Source organism: Erithacus rubecula (genome assembly GCF_903797595.1).
Source record: "Erithacus rubecula genome assembly, chromosome: 13".
NCBI classification, from domain to species: domain Eukaryota; kingdom Metazoa; phylum Chordata; class Aves; order Passeriformes; family Muscicapidae; genus Erithacus; species Erithacus rubecula.
This window is the reverse complement of record NC_136665.1, coordinates 19,167,897-19,185,810: the sequence shown is the minus strand read 5'-3', so window position 1 is coordinate 19,185,810 and position 17,914 is coordinate 19,167,897. Positions and strand designations below refer to the sequence as shown.

At 46.7% G+C, this 17,914-nt stretch overlaps 1 protein-coding gene across 1 annotated transcript in view; it reads right to left on the bottom strand.

Moving 5' to 3' along the window:
• Window positions 1-17,914, bottom strand: part of ITPR1 (inositol 1,4,5-trisphosphate receptor type 1) — a 158,846-nt gene that overhangs the window by 86,441 nt on the left and 54,491 nt on the right. Inside the window, 15 exon segments of the mRNA XM_079316953.1 lie at window positions 261-319; window positions 474-612; window positions 2,035-2,222; window positions 2,968-3,121; window positions 4,045-4,186; window positions 5,940-6,001; window positions 6,490-6,679; window positions 9,349-9,543; window positions 10,563-10,682; window positions 10,936-11,108; window positions 11,687-11,845; window positions 12,363-12,504; window positions 13,238-13,398; window positions 13,843-13,942; window positions 14,794-14,942. Of these exon segments, the coding sequence (XP_079173079.1) occupies window positions 261-319; window positions 474-612; window positions 2,035-2,222; window positions 2,968-3,121; window positions 4,045-4,186; window positions 5,940-6,001; window positions 6,490-6,679; window positions 9,349-9,543; window positions 10,563-10,682; window positions 10,936-11,108; window positions 11,687-11,845; window positions 12,363-12,504; window positions 13,238-13,398; window positions 13,843-13,942; window positions 14,794-14,942 (2,133 nt within the window).

Genomic DNA, 17,914 nt, shown 5'->3' with positions numbered 1-17,914 from the left:
CTTTTTCTTACTTTTAAATAAAGGGGGAAATTGTACTGAGATTTTATTGCAGCATCGAGCTGAGATGCACTAATCACCCACACCACAGAGCCCTCCCCAGTGATGCTTCTGGCTGAGGAACTCCTGTTCCTTATCTCTGTTTTTTGATCCAAATGAGCTGCACCAAAGCCTTTTTAGGAAAATGAAGCCTGGGTATCTGTGGCTCCCACTCCCACTCCAGCCTGGGGACTCCCTCTCCATTTGCACCTGTGAGGAGATACTTTCCTTCCACCAAAGATCCCCTCAGCTTGTTCTTCAATGTGTTCAAAGTCCAGGGCTCCTGAAAAAATAAACAACACAACTACATGAGGTCAGAGTGGCAGCCAAGATGTTTTTCCATCTTAAAAACATTTCAAATAGCACGTGGGGACCTAAAGCAATCATCCCATTAACCCTTGAAGATTCCAGAGTCTTCCCTAAGCCAAATAACCCACCTGGTACATTAGCTGGCATTTCTTGACTACTGCTTCCAGTGGGGGATTCAGACATCTGGGCATTGCTTTCATCAAATTCATGTTTAAATATGCAAAGCAGGCAGGAGATCCTGTAGTCCAACCGCACATTCAGAATAAACTGATGGCACAGAAGTAGGAAAAATGTTGAAATAATCTGTGTATTTCCAACTCACACACAAAGCAGAGCTACCAACATGCAACATCAACTGAGTAGAGATGTGGATTCAACCTGGAAAAGTTACCCAGGGTGGGGAGGGCCTGTCACAGGGCATCCATGGAAAGGTGCAAGGCCAGCCTGGATGGATTTTGGAGCAGCCTGGGACAGTGGAAAATGTCCCTGCCTATAGCAGAGAGTGGAACTGGATGAACTTCAAAGTCCTTTACAACCCAAACCATTCTGGGATTCCATCTTTCTAATATATGCAAATATTGCCTTAAAAACCCCAGAATTCAATAATATTTTCCAGGGATTTCAACGAGCATACACATAATAAATAGTGATGAGTAAAACACTTTGGCAGAGTTTTGGTGCCTCATCCCTGTGTGATGATGCTGGCATGCTCACCCCATCCCCCAGGAAAGCAAAGCAGCATTTCCATCTCCATCCCAAACACGTGTGGCTGCTCTCACAGGACACAGGACAGCACATGAGGAGCCAGGCTGTGCCACACAAATCACCACTTCAGCTGGGCTGGGCCAGAGAAACCTCCAGCCTAGCAGAGAGCAGCTTCTCCATGGTCTTCCTCTCAAGGAAGGAGCTCCAAAGCCAAGAACACTCCGAGTTCTTGCAGCTTTCAGGGAAAATGCTCAGTGCCAGTTTGAAGAGCCCCTGGTAGCAGGGAACACTGGCACACTGAAATATCCCCCTGCACATGCCAGGCCATGAGAGAAGCTCTGGCTCCAGCTAAAATTAGCAATGGTGCAAGGAAGGAATGGAGCCTCCCCTGTGCTGCATCTGCTGCTGAGGGAAGGGCAGAGCCTCCCACGGGGCATGGGAAGGAACACCCAGGATCTCCTGCTGCTTCCTGCCCTCACCCACCAGGCTCTGGCAGCACTCTGACCCCAGGACCTGCTGATCAAGTTACTGAGCACAAGAAGATGCATTTCAGCACAGTAATTCTAAGTCAAGAATGAAAAAATGTCTGTCCCAAAGACTTTGGGGTGAGAAAAGCAGAGATGGAAGAGAGAGGCTGGCTGTGCATGCTGCAAATAGATGTCAGGCTGATGGCTCTGCCAAGAGGAGTCTGGAGAACTCCCCATTCCTCAGGGCACTTCAGATGCCCCTGCAGACCCAGAGAAATTGGGAAGACAATAAGGTGGAAAACAACAGCTCTGCCTCAAGTCAGATACTCACAAATCACTGCTGAATAAGCAAATGTCTACTGCAAACTCTCCTGCAACAAATTCTTTCAGTAATGGCACAATATTGTCACAAGCAAGTTGAGAGCCCTGTGCCTGACAAGGTCACCCTTGCAATACTTTCCCAGTTTGAGAGGCAGCAGACACAATTACTGCAGCAGAAGCTGCATCCATGTGGTACCTGGAGTATCTCGATGATCTTGAGCTTGGTGTCCATCACCAGGATGTCCTCCTTCTCTGGCTCACTCTGCTTGACATTCCCCTCAGGGGCAGCTGCCAGAGGAGTCATGGGCAGGAACCCCCCACCCCTGAGCACCACCTGGGTCATCAGCTCCCCCACGCCGTGGATGGACCTCATCACATTGCTCCCTTCAGAGAGGAAACAGCCAGGGTTAGTGTGCTGAATGGGACTGCAGCAACAGGGCAAGGAACAGCCACATCCCACAAAGAGACTGTCCCAGCATTGCACATCCACACCCTGGGGACAGGGGAAGCCAAGAGAAGCAGTGCAGTACCTGGAGAAGCCCCCTGCCCTCTCCATCCCAGGCACTACTCAGCTTTACAGCCAAACCATGGACAGAAAGGAGATTTCCAGGCACAGCACCACTGGCCACTCTGCACTGGGGCAGCCTCATCTCCAGTCCTGGAGGCCAAAATCTAAGAACTAAAGATGTTAGAGAGCACCAGAGGAGGCTACAGAGATGGGGAAGGGACTGGAGGATCAGCTGAGACCCCTTGCTGTGATCAGATGGGGCAGAGCACACTGAGGTCAGACCTCACTGGGGGCTGCAGCTCCCAGCTCTGCCCTGTGTGACAGGGACAGCACCCAGGGAGTGGCTGTGCCAGGACAGTCTCAGGCTGGATTTCGGGGAAAGGTTCTTCCCCCAGAGGTGCTGGCACTGCCCAGGCTCCCCAGGGAACAGACACGGCCCCACAGAGCTCCAGAGATGCCCAGGGTGGGATTTGGGCTGTCTGTGCAGGGAAGGAGCTAGAATGGATGATCCTGGTGGGTCCCTTCCAGCTCAGGATGTTGTTTGATGGCTCCAACCCACAGTGACATTCTGGGATGCCAGAGCCACCCCAGGACCTTCTGCCCTACACTCTCCAGCCTTACCTTTACTTTCCTCGCCTTTTGCCATCTTGGTAATAGGGAAGATGGTAGTGATGTGCACACAGTCTAATATAGCAAGGAGGATTTTGGTTAGTCTGAGGAGGTCACAGAAGTTGTAGAAACCAAAATATATCAGATTTCTGGCTAAGTTAACAACCTACCAAAATAACAATAAAAAGCCTGATTAATACTGAACATTTTGCTATCACAGTCAAGTTGTCTTAACACAGTGACAAGATCAAGAGCCTGGCTGAGGGTCATATTTTATCACAATATCTGGGAATGCTACAACACTGTCTAGTTCTACATCACATCAGGAAGTTTTCTACTTGCCTATAAATACTGCAATGCTTGCAGTTAATGTCTGTATCTGTAACTGAGATTCTATAGCTACAAAATCAGACTTTATTTGCCTCACTATGAAACAGGGCAAGACTAGGGGAAGGTACAGATAATTTTATCATTGTTTTACAAAAAAGGCATCACACCCATAATGCTGAACTTTGTGACTTCCAAGTTATGAAGTTTCCCCATAAAGATCCACATAAAAATATCACATACAGGGCAAATATTTAATCTAGCCCCATTATCTGATTGCATTAACTGTATTTCTTACAGAATATCCCATCTTTTCTTAAATTAATGATTATTTGTTGCATGGATTTGCTACATTTTATTTGCACAGAGTATTTTAACAGGTCAGTAAGTCACAGGACACTTTTTCTCATGGTGAACATCACTATAAGCTCTGGAGACTCTCTGTGCATGCAGACAGTGTTTAATTTTTGAGATGTTTATTCCAGTAAAGCCTGGCTTTGCAATAACACTGAGAGCACAGAGAGTAAACAAAGCTGCTGCAAACCTCAGACATAAACTCACATTCATTAATTGCATTTCAAGAACCATCATTGCAAACTCACAAACTGCAGTAGGGTTACTTGTACAAGGAGAAAGGAGCCAACTCAGGCTCAGCACTCATTAATTACACTAATTACTTGCCAAACTACCTGGTGCTGAAAAAATAACCAACATTCCACAAAATAAAAAAAGAATAGGATAAAATCAGAACTGGATAACTACCTCAAAAGTGAGTTTATTTTTCTCTTTATCAGAGAAAGGGAACCTCTGACACACCACATCTCTTAAATATTCCTCTACAAATTCCATTGTTTGTGCAAATCTCTCCTTAATTTCATCTTTGGAAGTTCCACTGCTATCATAGCTGAAGAGGGGAAAAAAAGAATAAAACATAAAAGAAAAGAAAACAAAACTTAGCATGCAAATACACAGGGCTCTTTTCCCCCCAGTACAATTTTTCATTGGTTTGTCAAAATCTAAGAAAAGCTGAAAGCTGCTAAATAATTTATCCAAAGCAGGAAGACAGGACACTGACACCAGAATTTCCTGGCTTTTGTTGGTTTATCCCATATGCTCATTAGGTACTATTTTAAAACATCTGAGGAAAACAAAAGAGGGATAATTTTGTCCCAAAAAACAGAAAAAAACCCTCATTATTTGAGTGGAAATAGTGACAAGTGATGTGCAGCACTGAGGAGAACAAGTGGCCAAGAGAGGCTGAGTGGGGATGGAATTTTTCCTCCAAATAAAACCAATATACATGCAAAGCAGGTATTAATTTTTAATCTAAGTTCTAGGGGTTTTTTTCTCAGTATGTGCTGAGTGACTTTGAGAAGGACAATCCCACCACCTCCCACAAAATCCTGTTTGATCACTTGTCACTGGTGAGCCTCTGCCAGGGCTAAAACCATTTGGTTTTGTATCTCAACTTTTACATTTGATTTATTATCTCCTGCATCTCTCAGCAGAGAAAACCAGGCTGGCAAGGAAGGAAATACAAGGAACCACTGAACACCAGTATTAACATCCACAAGATTTAAATTCCTAACACCTAACATCAATTTTAGGTGCTCATTTTCTCCAACCAAAAAATGAGCTCAAAATGAACAGTTGAGTACTATAAATTTAGAATTATTAATTATAGAGTTAATACAAGTGGTCAAGAAATCATGTGCCTGCTCCAGCTGTGGTTTTTTGTAGGTTTTTGAGCACTGTGCCAGAGGATTTTCCATTGGAAGCTCAGGAATGTGTCTTTGTTTGAGCATCTTTCCTTGTTTCTCCCATAAGGACAAACAAGAGGGGAGCACACTCAGAGGAAATGGCCTCAGATTGGGGAGGTTTAGAGAGATTTTAGGGAAAATGCCTTCAGTGGTGAAGCCCTGGAGCAGGGGCCCAGGGCAGTGGTGGAAGCTCCATCCCTGAATACTCCAAAGATTTGATTCCCTTGCCCCAGCAGTGCTCTGTGTGTGTGTGTGTATATAATATATATGTAGCTTTGATTCCCACCCCCCAGCAGCACTGTGTGTAGATATATATATATATATAAAATATATATCTAGATTTGATTGCCACCCCCCAGCAGCACTGTATGTGTGTACATATATAATATATATGTAGCTTTGATTCCCTTGCCCCCAGCAGTGCTGTGTGTGTGTATATATATATAATATATATGTAGATTTGACTCCCTTGCCCCAACAGTGCTGTGTGTGCGTGTGTGTGTACATATATATAATATCTGTCTAGATTTGATTCCCCCCAGAAGCACTGTGTGCACTTATATAATATATATAACATATATGTAGCTTTGACTCCCCCCAGCAGCACTGCCCCTGTGCGTGTGTGTGTGTGTGTGTATATATATATGTGTGTGTATATATGTGTGTGTGTGTGTATATATATAATATATACAATATGTATCTAGCTTTGCTCCCCCAGCAGCCCCACACTCACTCTCCAATGGCGATCTCGGAGGGGATCTCAGACCAGAGGCGTGCGTACTTGACGGGGGTGACCTGCTCCTGTGTGTGTGTATATATGTGTGTGTGTGTATATATATATATATATTTATATCTAACACATACATAGCTTTGATCCCCCAGCAGCCCCACACTCACTCTCCAATGGCGATCTCGGAGGGGATCTCGGACCAGAGGCGCGCGTACTTGACGGGGGTGACCTGCTCCTGTGTGTGTGTGTATATATGTGTGTGTGTGTGTATATATATAATATATACAATATGTGTCTAGCTTTGCTCCCCCAGCAGCCCCACACTCACTCTCCAATGGCGATCTCGGAGGGGATCTCAGACCAGAGGCGTGCGTACTTGACGGGGGTGACCTGCTCCTGTGTGTGTATATATGTGTGTGTGTGTATATATATATATATATTTATATCTAACACATACATGGCTTTGCTCCCCCAGCAGCCCCACACTCACTCTCCAATGGCGATCTCGGAGGGGATCTCAGACCAGAGGCGCGCGTACTTGACGGGGGTGACCTGCTCCTGTGTGTGTGTATATATGTGTGTGTGTGTATATATATATATATATAATATATACAATATGTGTCTAGCTTTGATCCCCCAGCAGCCCCACACTCACTCTCCAATGGCGATCTCGGAGGGGATCTCAGACCAGAGGCGTGCGTACTTGACGGGGGTGACCTGCTCCTGGGGGTCCCTGTCCACGTGCATGTGCAGCATCAGGCGGCAGAAGGAGGCGCGCAGCTCGTAGGGCAGGTTCTCGTCCGCCATGCAGCGCAGGATCAGGTCCACGTCCAGCTGCCCCGAGATCTCGTTGATGGCCAGGTACTGGCGGTCCAGGCACATGCGAGCAAAGAGGTTCAGCTGGTACCTGCAGGGAAGGACACTGAGCTGCCACTGCTGCACCAGGGAGCCCTGGCCTTCCAGCTCCTGCCTACTGCCATAGTGCTTACAAATATATGGGCAATGGACTTCACACTCTAGACACAAAGCGTGTAAGCACTTGTAAAGGATATTTCATATGCATAACATATCTAGAAAACATATATTTATATAAAGCCTAAATATAAATATAAAGCATAATATAAATATAAATATATAAAGCATAAATACTACATGTACAACGTACCTTATATACTAGATGCAAAGCATATATAAGTACATATAAAGTAAACTTTATATGTATAGCAGTGTAGCTATAAAGCACAAATAAATACATAAACAATGTACTTTATACATTAGATACAAAGCATGTAAGCACATGTAATGTATATTTTATATGCATAACGATATATCTATAAAGCATAAATATAAATAAATATAAAGTACAAATGTATATAAAGCATAAATATATATATAAAGCATAAATATATATACAATGTACCTTATACTTTAGATACAAAGCATATATAAGTATTTATAAAGTGTACTTTATATGTATAACAATGTCTCTAAAGCATAAATATACAAAAATATGAAGATATATAAATATAAATACAATGTACTTTATGTTAGATACAAAGCATATAAGTAAATATAAAGTATACTGTATATGCATAATAATATCCACAAAGTATACATATCTACAATGTACTTATACATTAGATACAAAGTATATATAAGTATATATAAAGTATACTTTATATGCTTAATATAAATATATATATACAATGTATATATATGCTGTGTATCTATTCTATAAGGTAATACATTAGATATAAAGCACATCTAAGTACACAAAGTATACTTTATATACATTAAATATATAAAGTATATGTATATAAAGCATAAATACATAAAAGCATATATAAAGTATACTATGAAGTATACTGATACACTCATGTATTAATGGAAATAATATTATATGGTCTAGAATTAGAGCTGCTTCCTTACTGGGAAGAATAAAGCACTAACAGTCAATGGAACAGTAGGGTAAGTTAGCACAGAATAAGTAACATGGAATCACCCATTAAATGCCATAAAACCACAGAATGGTTTGGTTGGAAGGCACTTCAAAGATGACCCAGTGCCACCATGGCAGGGACACTTCACTGTCCAGGTGCTCCAGCCCCAGGGTCCAGCCTGGCCTGGGCACTCCAGGGATCCAGGGGCTGCTCTGGGCACTGTGCCACCCTGCCCACCCTGACAGGAAATTATAAATAATGTTTTTCATGAAAGTGCAGCAGAACGCAAAAAACACTTAAAGCAACTAAATATTGTGTAAGACCAAACACATCCTACAGATGCTGAAGCCACACCTTTCCCTGAGGCAGCAATACAGGTGAGTGATCATCAAAAACCAGATCAAACAACTACTGAGCTCTGCTCCCTTCAGGGAGAGAACTGCTAGAGAAAAACTGAACTCCAGTCTGAGATTCTCAGGCCATGAACTGATCCCTGGCACCTCCCCAATGGCCAAGCACAGGCTGATAATTCACCTTCAGCACAGAGCAGGTGCCCAGCACCCAGCAGTGCTCACAGGCTGCTGCTCAGCACTGGCAAGTGTGAGGCTTCCTAAATAAAAGAAGATTTAATTGAAGGCAGATTCCTTTCACTTTCAGTATTCCTCATGGAATGTAACCAAACCATATCCTAAGCCCTTCTTTAAGCATGGTTATGAGGCATTATGTAGACTAAAAAATAATTAACACTATTGTTATACCAATATATATACACACCAAAATTTATCAATTCTATTTAAAACCTAGCAAAAAACCTGAAAGCGAGTATGTTTTAAAAAACTTTTATCTCAGAGGTTTCCTTTTGAGCTTCAACAGGCTCAAATAAAAACAGGTATTAGGAATTCTCCCGGGAGAATGATTTCAATGGAAAAGAACTCAAAATAAAATGTTTATTTAAACAAATAATCTAGTTGTACTTTCTGCACTGCTACAACTGAGCCTGTCAAATGACTCTCAGGGGTTTTAACCCAGACACAGGAATTTGGTCTGGGCTGAAACCTGACCTTACGCTATGCCAAGAACTCGGTGTCTTGTCAAGTCATCTGGAAACATCTCTGGTGTCAGAGCTGCCCAGAGCACGGCTGGGCTGTGCCAACAGCCAGCTGGGCACCAACACCAGCTCATGTCTGTGCTGCTGGCAATTCAGCACCACTACTGGCTTGGAGAGCAAGCAGCAGGCACAGACAACAGCAGTGGCTTCTTGCAAACAAAGCAAAGCCATCTACACACCCACATCCTGCAGTCCTCAAGTGCCCCCTGAACACAGGGAACCCAGTGGGCACCTGCAGGGGCTCTTCCCACTCCCACAGCAGGAAACCAAGCACCAAGTGCTTGGGAAATTCAACACACTCAAAGCCTGAACTAATTTTCACAAGTCAGCTTAAACTGCTTTGTGTCAATACCTGGACTCCTCACCACAAATAACTCAGTGCTTTCAGCTGTCACCTCTGAGACCTCACCCTCCCTCTCTGAAGGTGTTTTGTGTACCAAACAGGAGCTCTGCTCCCCAGGCACAGTGCAGGCAGGCTCCAGCAGCCCTGCTGAGCCCTGAGCTGACCCTGCAGCCTGTGCTGCTCACCTGTAGTAGCTGAGCACGTCCCGATCCTCCTTCTGCCCCTCCTTGGCGTCCTGTGCCAGCTCCCGGATGCTCTTGCTGCGCAGCTCCTTGTTGCTGTCCCTCCAGAACAGCCACACCTCCTCCTCATCCTCTCCAACTTCCAGGGCATTGTCTCCACTGGACACCTCCTCAAATTCAAAACGGGACAGCACCAGCCTGCCAGGAGGAGGGGAGGTTACATTCCACATCCTGCACATTTCTGAAATGCATCTTACCCTTCCAGCAGTCCCATTTTACCACACCAAATCACTGGGGTGTGTTATTAAAAGCATTTGATTATTAGTTTCCTGTTCAACCTTAGAAAGATGAACATTTCAGCTCCTTTCAAGTGAAAAAGATGAAGAAACAAGGAAGTTAAAGACACATAATAATGGACTTTCAAAACCTTCTTTGCAGGAGAATTGATTCAAAGATCATTCAACAGACCAGGAAAAGATATTTTCCTGAAATAGAAAAAAATTATTTATTCTGTATCCCATAAATGCCAAATGGATCAGAACTTCTTTCTGTCTATGTGACCAAGTAACTAGAAAAAAAATCAGCTGCTGATCCTAAAAAGGCTTCCAGCAAAGAAAAGATTAACATCTGAAAAAAACCTCAAATCAAATACTCAAGGATAAATAAGTGATGTACCAATATGAAGTTAAAGCTTGTGGGAATAAAAACAGCCTTTATGATTTCAGGACAAGAATTAAATGTGCAAGTATACTTGAAGCCATTTGTGTTTTAAATACTAAATACTACCAAATTTGCAGTATTTTGATAATGGTTATCTATTCCCTAGTACTTACATTGAATCAAGCCATCTTTGTCAAGGACAATCAGGATTTGGTGCCTGCTATGAGGCCTCAGCAATGGCAGAGGAGAGCTGGAGACCCAAACCCAGCTCAGTGGAGGAAAGGTGAGCCCTCAGAGCTGGGGGAGGGCAGAGCAGGAGCCTGCACACCTCCCTGCAAAGCCTGTGTGCTTTGGATCAAACAGGAGACACGTGATGGAGTTCTGCCTGCGGGGCTGAGGATGCACCTGGCACACACCTGCTGTCCCAGCCCCGTTCCCTGGGCATGGAAAGGACCCCACACCATCCATTCCCTGCTCCCCTGGGACGTGCCAGCAGCTCTGAACCACCTTCCTTCTGCTTCACACCAGCAGAACCATCTCGAAAGGCACCAACTTACTTGGTTTCAATGAGAATGTCTGCGTTGGCTGGGTTCAGCACGGCTTTACAAATCAGCTCCTGTGTCACGGGAATAGACTTGTTCATGGAAACGCACAGATCCGAGAGGTAATCCAAAAACCTGGAGGGGAGCACGAGCCAAAAGGGCATCAATCACTGCACAGATCTAGACTGAAGCTATCCACATTTCAGGAGGCAAACACTCAGAACTCCACTTGAACAGAGCAGAGCAAGACTTGCTGCCCGAGGGGACGGCGGGGCGAGTGCCAGAACACGGCGAACTGGCTGTGCCTCCTCCTGAGCAAGCTGCCAGGTACAGACTTCTCCCAGAAGGAGAAGTGTGATTACCCTTTTATCAAACATGCAGCTCTCACCTGGGCTCCCTATTTTTCCTCACGAGACTGACAAAGGTGTCAATCTCAGCAGCTGTGATGTGCTTCTCCAGCAGCTTGCGGTTGTTGTGGAGCAGGGCTGTGATGGTGTCCTCGGCCAAGACGTCGTAGCCAATCTGCTTCTGCATGAAGCCAAACTGCTTGGCAATGTATTCCTTCAAAACACACAGGCAAGGGGAGAAGGGGGTGTAATTAACCCTCAGAATTTGAAATAATAACAGAAAACAGGTGGATGTTTGTAAATAACAACACCCCAAGGAGCAAACTGAGTTAGATCCAAATTGCTTGTGTGGAAGAAAGCAAACAACAGACAACATTAACACTTCCATCCCTCCCCTCTCTCCTGGGCTAGGCACCAGCAAGGCATCTATACTTAGCTGACAGGACTTTGTTTTTAATACATGGCACCAAAAACTGCACAGCCTCAATTTACAGGGCAACTTTCAATGGAGCCTGTAGTCAGCAAGAATGAACAGAGTCCTGTAAATCACCTGTGAGGGACAGAAATCCTGTTGTTTTCTTAAATCCCACTTACAACCAATGCTAATTACAGTATAATCTCTGACAGAGATGAAAAACGAAAATAAAAACCAGAATGAAACTGAGCAATCCCAAAAACCTCTCGCTGACAGTGCGACCACAGCAGAGCAGGGTTTACTTTACGGGATAAATCTTTTTTTTGAGCACAGGAACCCTGCTGTGAGCCTGTGACAATGACAGACACATTTCCAACCTGGTTTTTCCTGTAGTCCTGCTGGGAATGCCTGAGCACCCTGTAGCAGAGCCTGCAGATGTGCCTGAAGGGCGCGTGCCGCTGGTCCCCCAGCTCCTCCAGCCGCAGCATCGGCCCGTCCCCGCTGTCCGTGAACGGCGCCTGCAGCAGCTTGAAAATCTGCACAGGCAGCAGAGAGCACACACACAGCCCCATGAGGCACTGCCTTCCTCTGCTCAGAGTGACTGTCAAAGCTCTGTGCCTTTCTTTCAAAAGGTACAGCAGCCACCAAGGCTCGTGGCCATGGAGCAGCCCGGACAGAGGATGCTGATCACCTTTATTCAACACCACCTGCTGGAATTTTTAGTTCCAGCAATGGTGAGACTGCAGTCCACTGCCCAGAGCCTGCACTCCACTGCCCAGAGCCTATAGTTCACTGCCCAGAGCCTGCACTCCACTGCCCAGAGCCTGCTGAAAGCTGGAAACTCAAAGGACCTTTTGGTCCCAATAATTTGAGACCAAAGTTTCACAGAGCCACAGAACAGCTTGGGTTGGAAGGGATCATAAAGATGATCTTGTTCCAATCCTCTGCCAGGGGCAGGGACACTTCCCACCATTCATTCATCCATCCTGGCCAGGTTCTCTGTTATCAGGTTTATTTTTTCACAGGCAGAGCTTAGAGAAAACCACAGCCTACCTGCTTTAGAATATTCTGCTCTCTCATCAGCTTTTGCCGTTCTCTGTTAGGTTTAGAAAACACCACCTCAAGGACATCCTGGCCAGAATTAGTTCCACCAGTAACAAAGTAGACCAAATCCTCCAACAGCTTGGTAACAGATCTACAGAAGAGCCAGAAGTTGTTAACATGAGAATACAAATTCCCTGTGCTAAAAGAGCAGTGCCAGGGTAAGTTTACACAGATTTCCAAATGCTAAGTGAAAAACTAACAGCAATTAGAGACTGGATAAAGCTCAGAGGTTTGCACAGAACTTAAAATTAGGAACTAATGTTCCTCCATTGCTGCAGCCTCACTGTCCAACAGCTAAACCAGAGCAGCAGCAAGACAAGAAAAATCACTTCAGGACAAGTCTACACTTGCCAAGTTCTATTTGGCACTTCTGTCAATTGCCACAAACAATAAATCAGGTGATAATCTCTCCAAGGCCAAATAAAAGGTACTGGCTATGGAAGCACAGGGGCCCTGGTGTGACACAGCCACCCCTGTGCTCTTTTTGTGTGGCCACATTTTCACAGACACAGTCAGAGGATTTGCAGCAAGTCACATGTTCAGTCCTCACAAGATGGATTAGGAATTCCCACACTCCATTTGCAGAGGTATGCTGGGGATTAGTTCCCCAGGCTAACAACATTTCTCATGCTCTCACTTCACAGAGGACAAGGAGGGCTGGACAGACCAGACCTGAGAACTTCCACTATGGACACAACAATATCAAATCTCATCAAGGAGGAAACCAAATCCCTCTTCTGTAGCTTACTCTGAAAAAATTTTCAAAGAAACAGTTACTGACTAAAGGGAACAACATTATCCGATCCCAATTCTGGTTCCCTTACCTTCTTTCATTCTGGGTTATAGTTCCCTTTTCCAGCTTGCCAGCAATGGAACCTAAAACTTTACTTGCATCATTTGCAAAATCCAAGTCCCGAACCTCTGCAGGTGAGACTGGCACGATAGCAAAAGCTTCTTTGTCCTCCTTCACTGGAGAGGTCCCAATCTGAAACCCAGAGAAGCTTTATCAGCAAACCCAAGGGCAGGAACAGAGCAGTGGCTCACACACTCAGAGATAATGAAACAGAAAAGCCACACTGTGCTTAGGCAGCCTGGGAGCACTGCTGAACCCAAAATCTGAGAACACTCTGTGCAAGCTCAGAGCTGTTCCCAAATTCAAAGGAGCTGCAGGTGAGGTGGCAAAACACTGTTGTAGCCAGTGGAAAAAACACCCTCCTCCTGATGACTGTTGTGGAGTAGAAGCTGAACAGTTTAACTAGAAAACTACCATGAACCTGAGCCATTAAGAGCTAATATTTTGCACAGGCACTGTTCATCACTGTCACATGCTCTGTGTGTGACAGGCTCAGGGAGTGAAACTGCTGCCAACACCACTTCTGTGGAAGTACAGCAATCAAAGGATGTGCTTACAGAAAGTGGCAGAACTTACTTTCAGCATCACAGGTTTCTCCTCTTCTTTATCAATAGGGATGTTGGTGCTGTGAACCCAGGTGTTGGTGCAGAGGTGCCTGAGCCTCACATAGGAGTTCCTGAAAGAAAGTCAGGAGTGCCCCAGCATGAGTCAGCTCCCAGCTGGGAAATCTTTGCATTGTTGGCATTTTGAGATGCTGGCAGGAACAAGTGCAAAAGAAGTGTCATTTCTGTCCACACTGCACACCATAACTGCAATTCTTACTGCCTTAGCTCATTCTGTGAATTCACCTGAGGAAGGCTTCCTCTAGAATGAAAGAGATTCTGTTCTGAAACAGAACCACAGCCACTCTGAGCTGCTGCTGCACAGCAACAATCTAAACCTCTCCCATCCTCACTTCTCCACTGCTATGAGCTGCCAACTTCTCCCCTCACCTCTGGGGTTTTCAGCCCTGAACTCCCTGATACTCCAAAATATGGGCACCTGATGATTCGGGGAGCTGCTGAATAGATGGAACAAACTTGCTGTGCTTTCTCAGTGGGAGCAGCAAAAAGCTGTGTGCAGTGTGTGTGACTTGGAAAGGTGCAGCATGTTTTCAACAGCAAGAGGTGCCACATGAAAAGTAAAGAATACAAACAACAGAAAATCCAGTGCTAAGCAGCTGGTGCTGCATCCTGACACAGTACACACAGGTCAGAGGAATGAACGCCTTGAGAGGACACCCAAGGCTTTTAGTCCCAGGTCATTCCTGGCAAGGAAGTCACTTAGGAAGTCACTTAATCTCAATTTTCCCATCTGTAAAATGGTTTTCTTTGACTTATACCTCAATTGCAAAGCACTCAAGCAAATTATCCTCATTATTTCTACATTCATTCGAGGAGGAAACTGACTCCACAGGACAAAATGAAAAGAGCCTGGGGCAGCTTTGGTTAAAAGCCATGAAGTGCCAGCTGGCAGGCAGGGAGGTACCTGGGCACGAGGCTGTCTCCCCCTCGCAGGGTGGTGGGGTCCAGCTCGAAGATGGAGGAGATGTCGTTGCCCTCGGGCACGGACACCAGGGAATAGGCCATCCTGTCCTGGGCAGCGCGGCCACGGCGCGCCTCCTGCTCGGGGTCCAGCTGCAGGGACAGGGACAGAGCCTCAGGGACAGGGACAGAGCCTCAGGGACAGGGAGCCTCAGGGACAGGGACAGAGCCTCAGGGACGGGGACAGAGAGCCTCAGGGACAGGGACAGAGCCTCAGGGACAGGGACAGAGCCTCAGGGGGACAGGGAGCCTCAGGGACAGGGACAGAGCCTCAGGGGGACAGAGAGCCTCAGGGACAGGGACAGAGCCTCAGGGGGACAGAGAGCCTCAGGGACAGGGACAGAGCCTCAGGGACAGGGACAGAGAGCCTCAGGGACAGGGACAGAGCCTCAGGGACAGGGACAGAGAGCCCTGCAGGGACCAGGGGACAGAGAGCCCTGCAGGGACAGGGACAGAGCCTCAGGGACAGGGACAGAGAGCCTCAGGGACAGGGAGAGAGAGCCTCAGGGCCAGGGACAGAGCCTCAGGGGGACAGGGACAGAGAGTCTCAGGGACAGGGACAGAGCCTCAGGGACAGGGACAGAGAGCCTCAGGGACAGGGACAGAGAGTCTCAGGGACCAGGGACAGAGAGCCCTGCAGGGACCAGGGGACAGAGAGCCTCAGGGACAGGGACAGAGCCTCAGGGACAGGGACAGAGCCTCAGGGACAGGGACAGAGAGCCTCAGGGGCCAGGGACAGAGAGCCCTGCAGGGACAGGGACAGAGAGCCCTGCAGGGACCAGGGGACAGAGAGCCCTGCAGGGACCAGGGGACAGAGAGCCCTGCAGGGACCAGGGGACAGAGAGCCCTGCAGAGCCCCAGGGGGACAGCAGAGCCCCAGGAGAGCCCTGCAGGGCCCAGGAGAGCCCTGCAGAGCCCCAGGGGGACAGCAGAGCCCCAGCAGAGCCCCAGGAGAGCCCAGGGGGACAGCAGAACCCCAGCAGAGCCCTGCGGGGCCCAGGAGAGCCCTGCAGAGCCCTATGGCACCAGCAGAGCCCCAGAAGAGCCCTGCAGAGTCCCAGGACACCAGCAGAGCCCCCAGACAGCCCCAGGGCACACAGGGGGTACAGACAGGGCTCTGGACCAGCACACTGCAGGACACCAGCAACACTGACAGCAGCTGATCTGGCCAAGCACTCTTTGCTTGCCCTGGTGTGATTCCTGAGAACCAACACAGGAACTGCTCCTCCACACAGAATTCATGTCTCACAGACAGTGCCAGAAGAGACAAAACCCTCCCAGCCATTCACCTCACACACACTGGGAGCTCTGACTGGTTTCTGGTCACACACATCAGCTGAGATCCCCAATTCTGACACTACCAGCTCTCCAAACATACCCCACACATTGCAATTATCCCTCTAACCACATAATTAATGAGCTGATAACATAAAAACCCAGACACACCATGTACCAACAACCTTGCTGGGAAATAACCAGCTTCAGCAGCAGAAATAGGACCCACATCCATCAATCCCAGGCAAGAGAAACAAAAAGCCAATCAAGGAGTTGGAAGTCTTGCTGTTCACACACTTTTTGTGCTGCTCTCAAGCACAAAAATGTGTTCCAAAGGCCATGGCACCAGAAGGATCTTTATTCCCAAGGTGCCAGCAAATCCCCAACCTCCCTCAGCAAAGCAAAGACAGATCAATTGGATAAAACCCCAGATGAAAGGACAAAAGGGTAGGAAAAAAACAAACATGAACTGAGAAAATGGAACAACAACTTTTTCCAAATCCTTTTAGGGACCTCCCAGCTATCACAAGTCCCTAAAGAAGTTGCTGACTGTCCTGGCACACAGGAACTGCTGTCCATGTACAAACACCTAAATCCTGGCTGCAGTTTTCAAGGTGACCAAGAAACCAATTTCTCTGTGAAATTGGTGGCACTCAAAGCAGGCAGCACTCAGGCACCTGCCTGTCACAGGCCTGCTGTAAGGCACTGCCATCCTCAAGCAGATGGAAAAGGTATCCAGTGCTGCTGGTGCCTCAGGATACTCCCAAGTTAACACATTTGCAGTCAATGGACTTGGCTGCAAAGCAGTGACATTTAAAGTCTGATTCTGTACATGGGAACAGGCAGTTGTCTGCATGGAACAGAAATACACTTTGGGAGTGTGCCTTCAAGGGAAGGAGCAACTCCACACTCAGAGTCCATCTGGAGAGAAATTCTGGGAGGAATTCGCTCACTTGGAATGAATTCTCTGAATTTCAGCTGTCTCCTTCATCCCCCCCAGCAAGGGGAGGGAATTCAGTGAGGGATACAGCTGCTCTGCTTTCTTCAGCAGACAACTGGTCACTTCTTCAAACTGTGGCAAAGCTGAACACGAGCAGTAAAGCAGAACTGGGGCAATTCAGGGAACATTAAAAGTCAACCCCAAAGGTGACAGGAGCAGCTCCCTTTGCTGCTGGAAGGTGGAGCTGGCACCTCACCCATGCCCATGGAAACCCTTCCTGCACAGTCCTCTGAGGGACAAGGAGAAAACAACAATAAAACCACTGAGCTGTGCACAGAAACCCTGCATACAGCTCACACTCGATTTGAGCTGGAGTTTGGATAAAGTTGGATAAAGCAGCCTACACCCTCCTGTCACCAGTGAATGATAAACCATGTGGCAATTTCCTGCCAGAGCTGAGTTATGTGCTCCTGGTCCTGTTCTTGCTGGTCTATTTTTGCCATCTAGTGGTAAAGAGACAGAGCAGGGAAAACCCAGAGAGCTGAGAGTGTGCATGAATGTTATCCATGCACATGTCAGCAGGACACACCACAGGAGCAGGGCTGTCTGCCTAAAGGCCCTCAGCATTGATTAACTTCCAAAAAATTAACCCAGTAAAACATCTCAGTACTGGATTCCCTCCAGACCATAGCTGTGGGTGGGGTTTGTTCAGTTTTTTGCAATGTTTACTGCAGTTAAGCTGCCAAATGCCACCAAAAAGTAATCAGGAAAACAGCTCAATATCTGAGGGCACAGGAAGCATTTTAATGGCCAGGCTACAATGAAAAATCCTTTTAGGAGGAAAAATGCA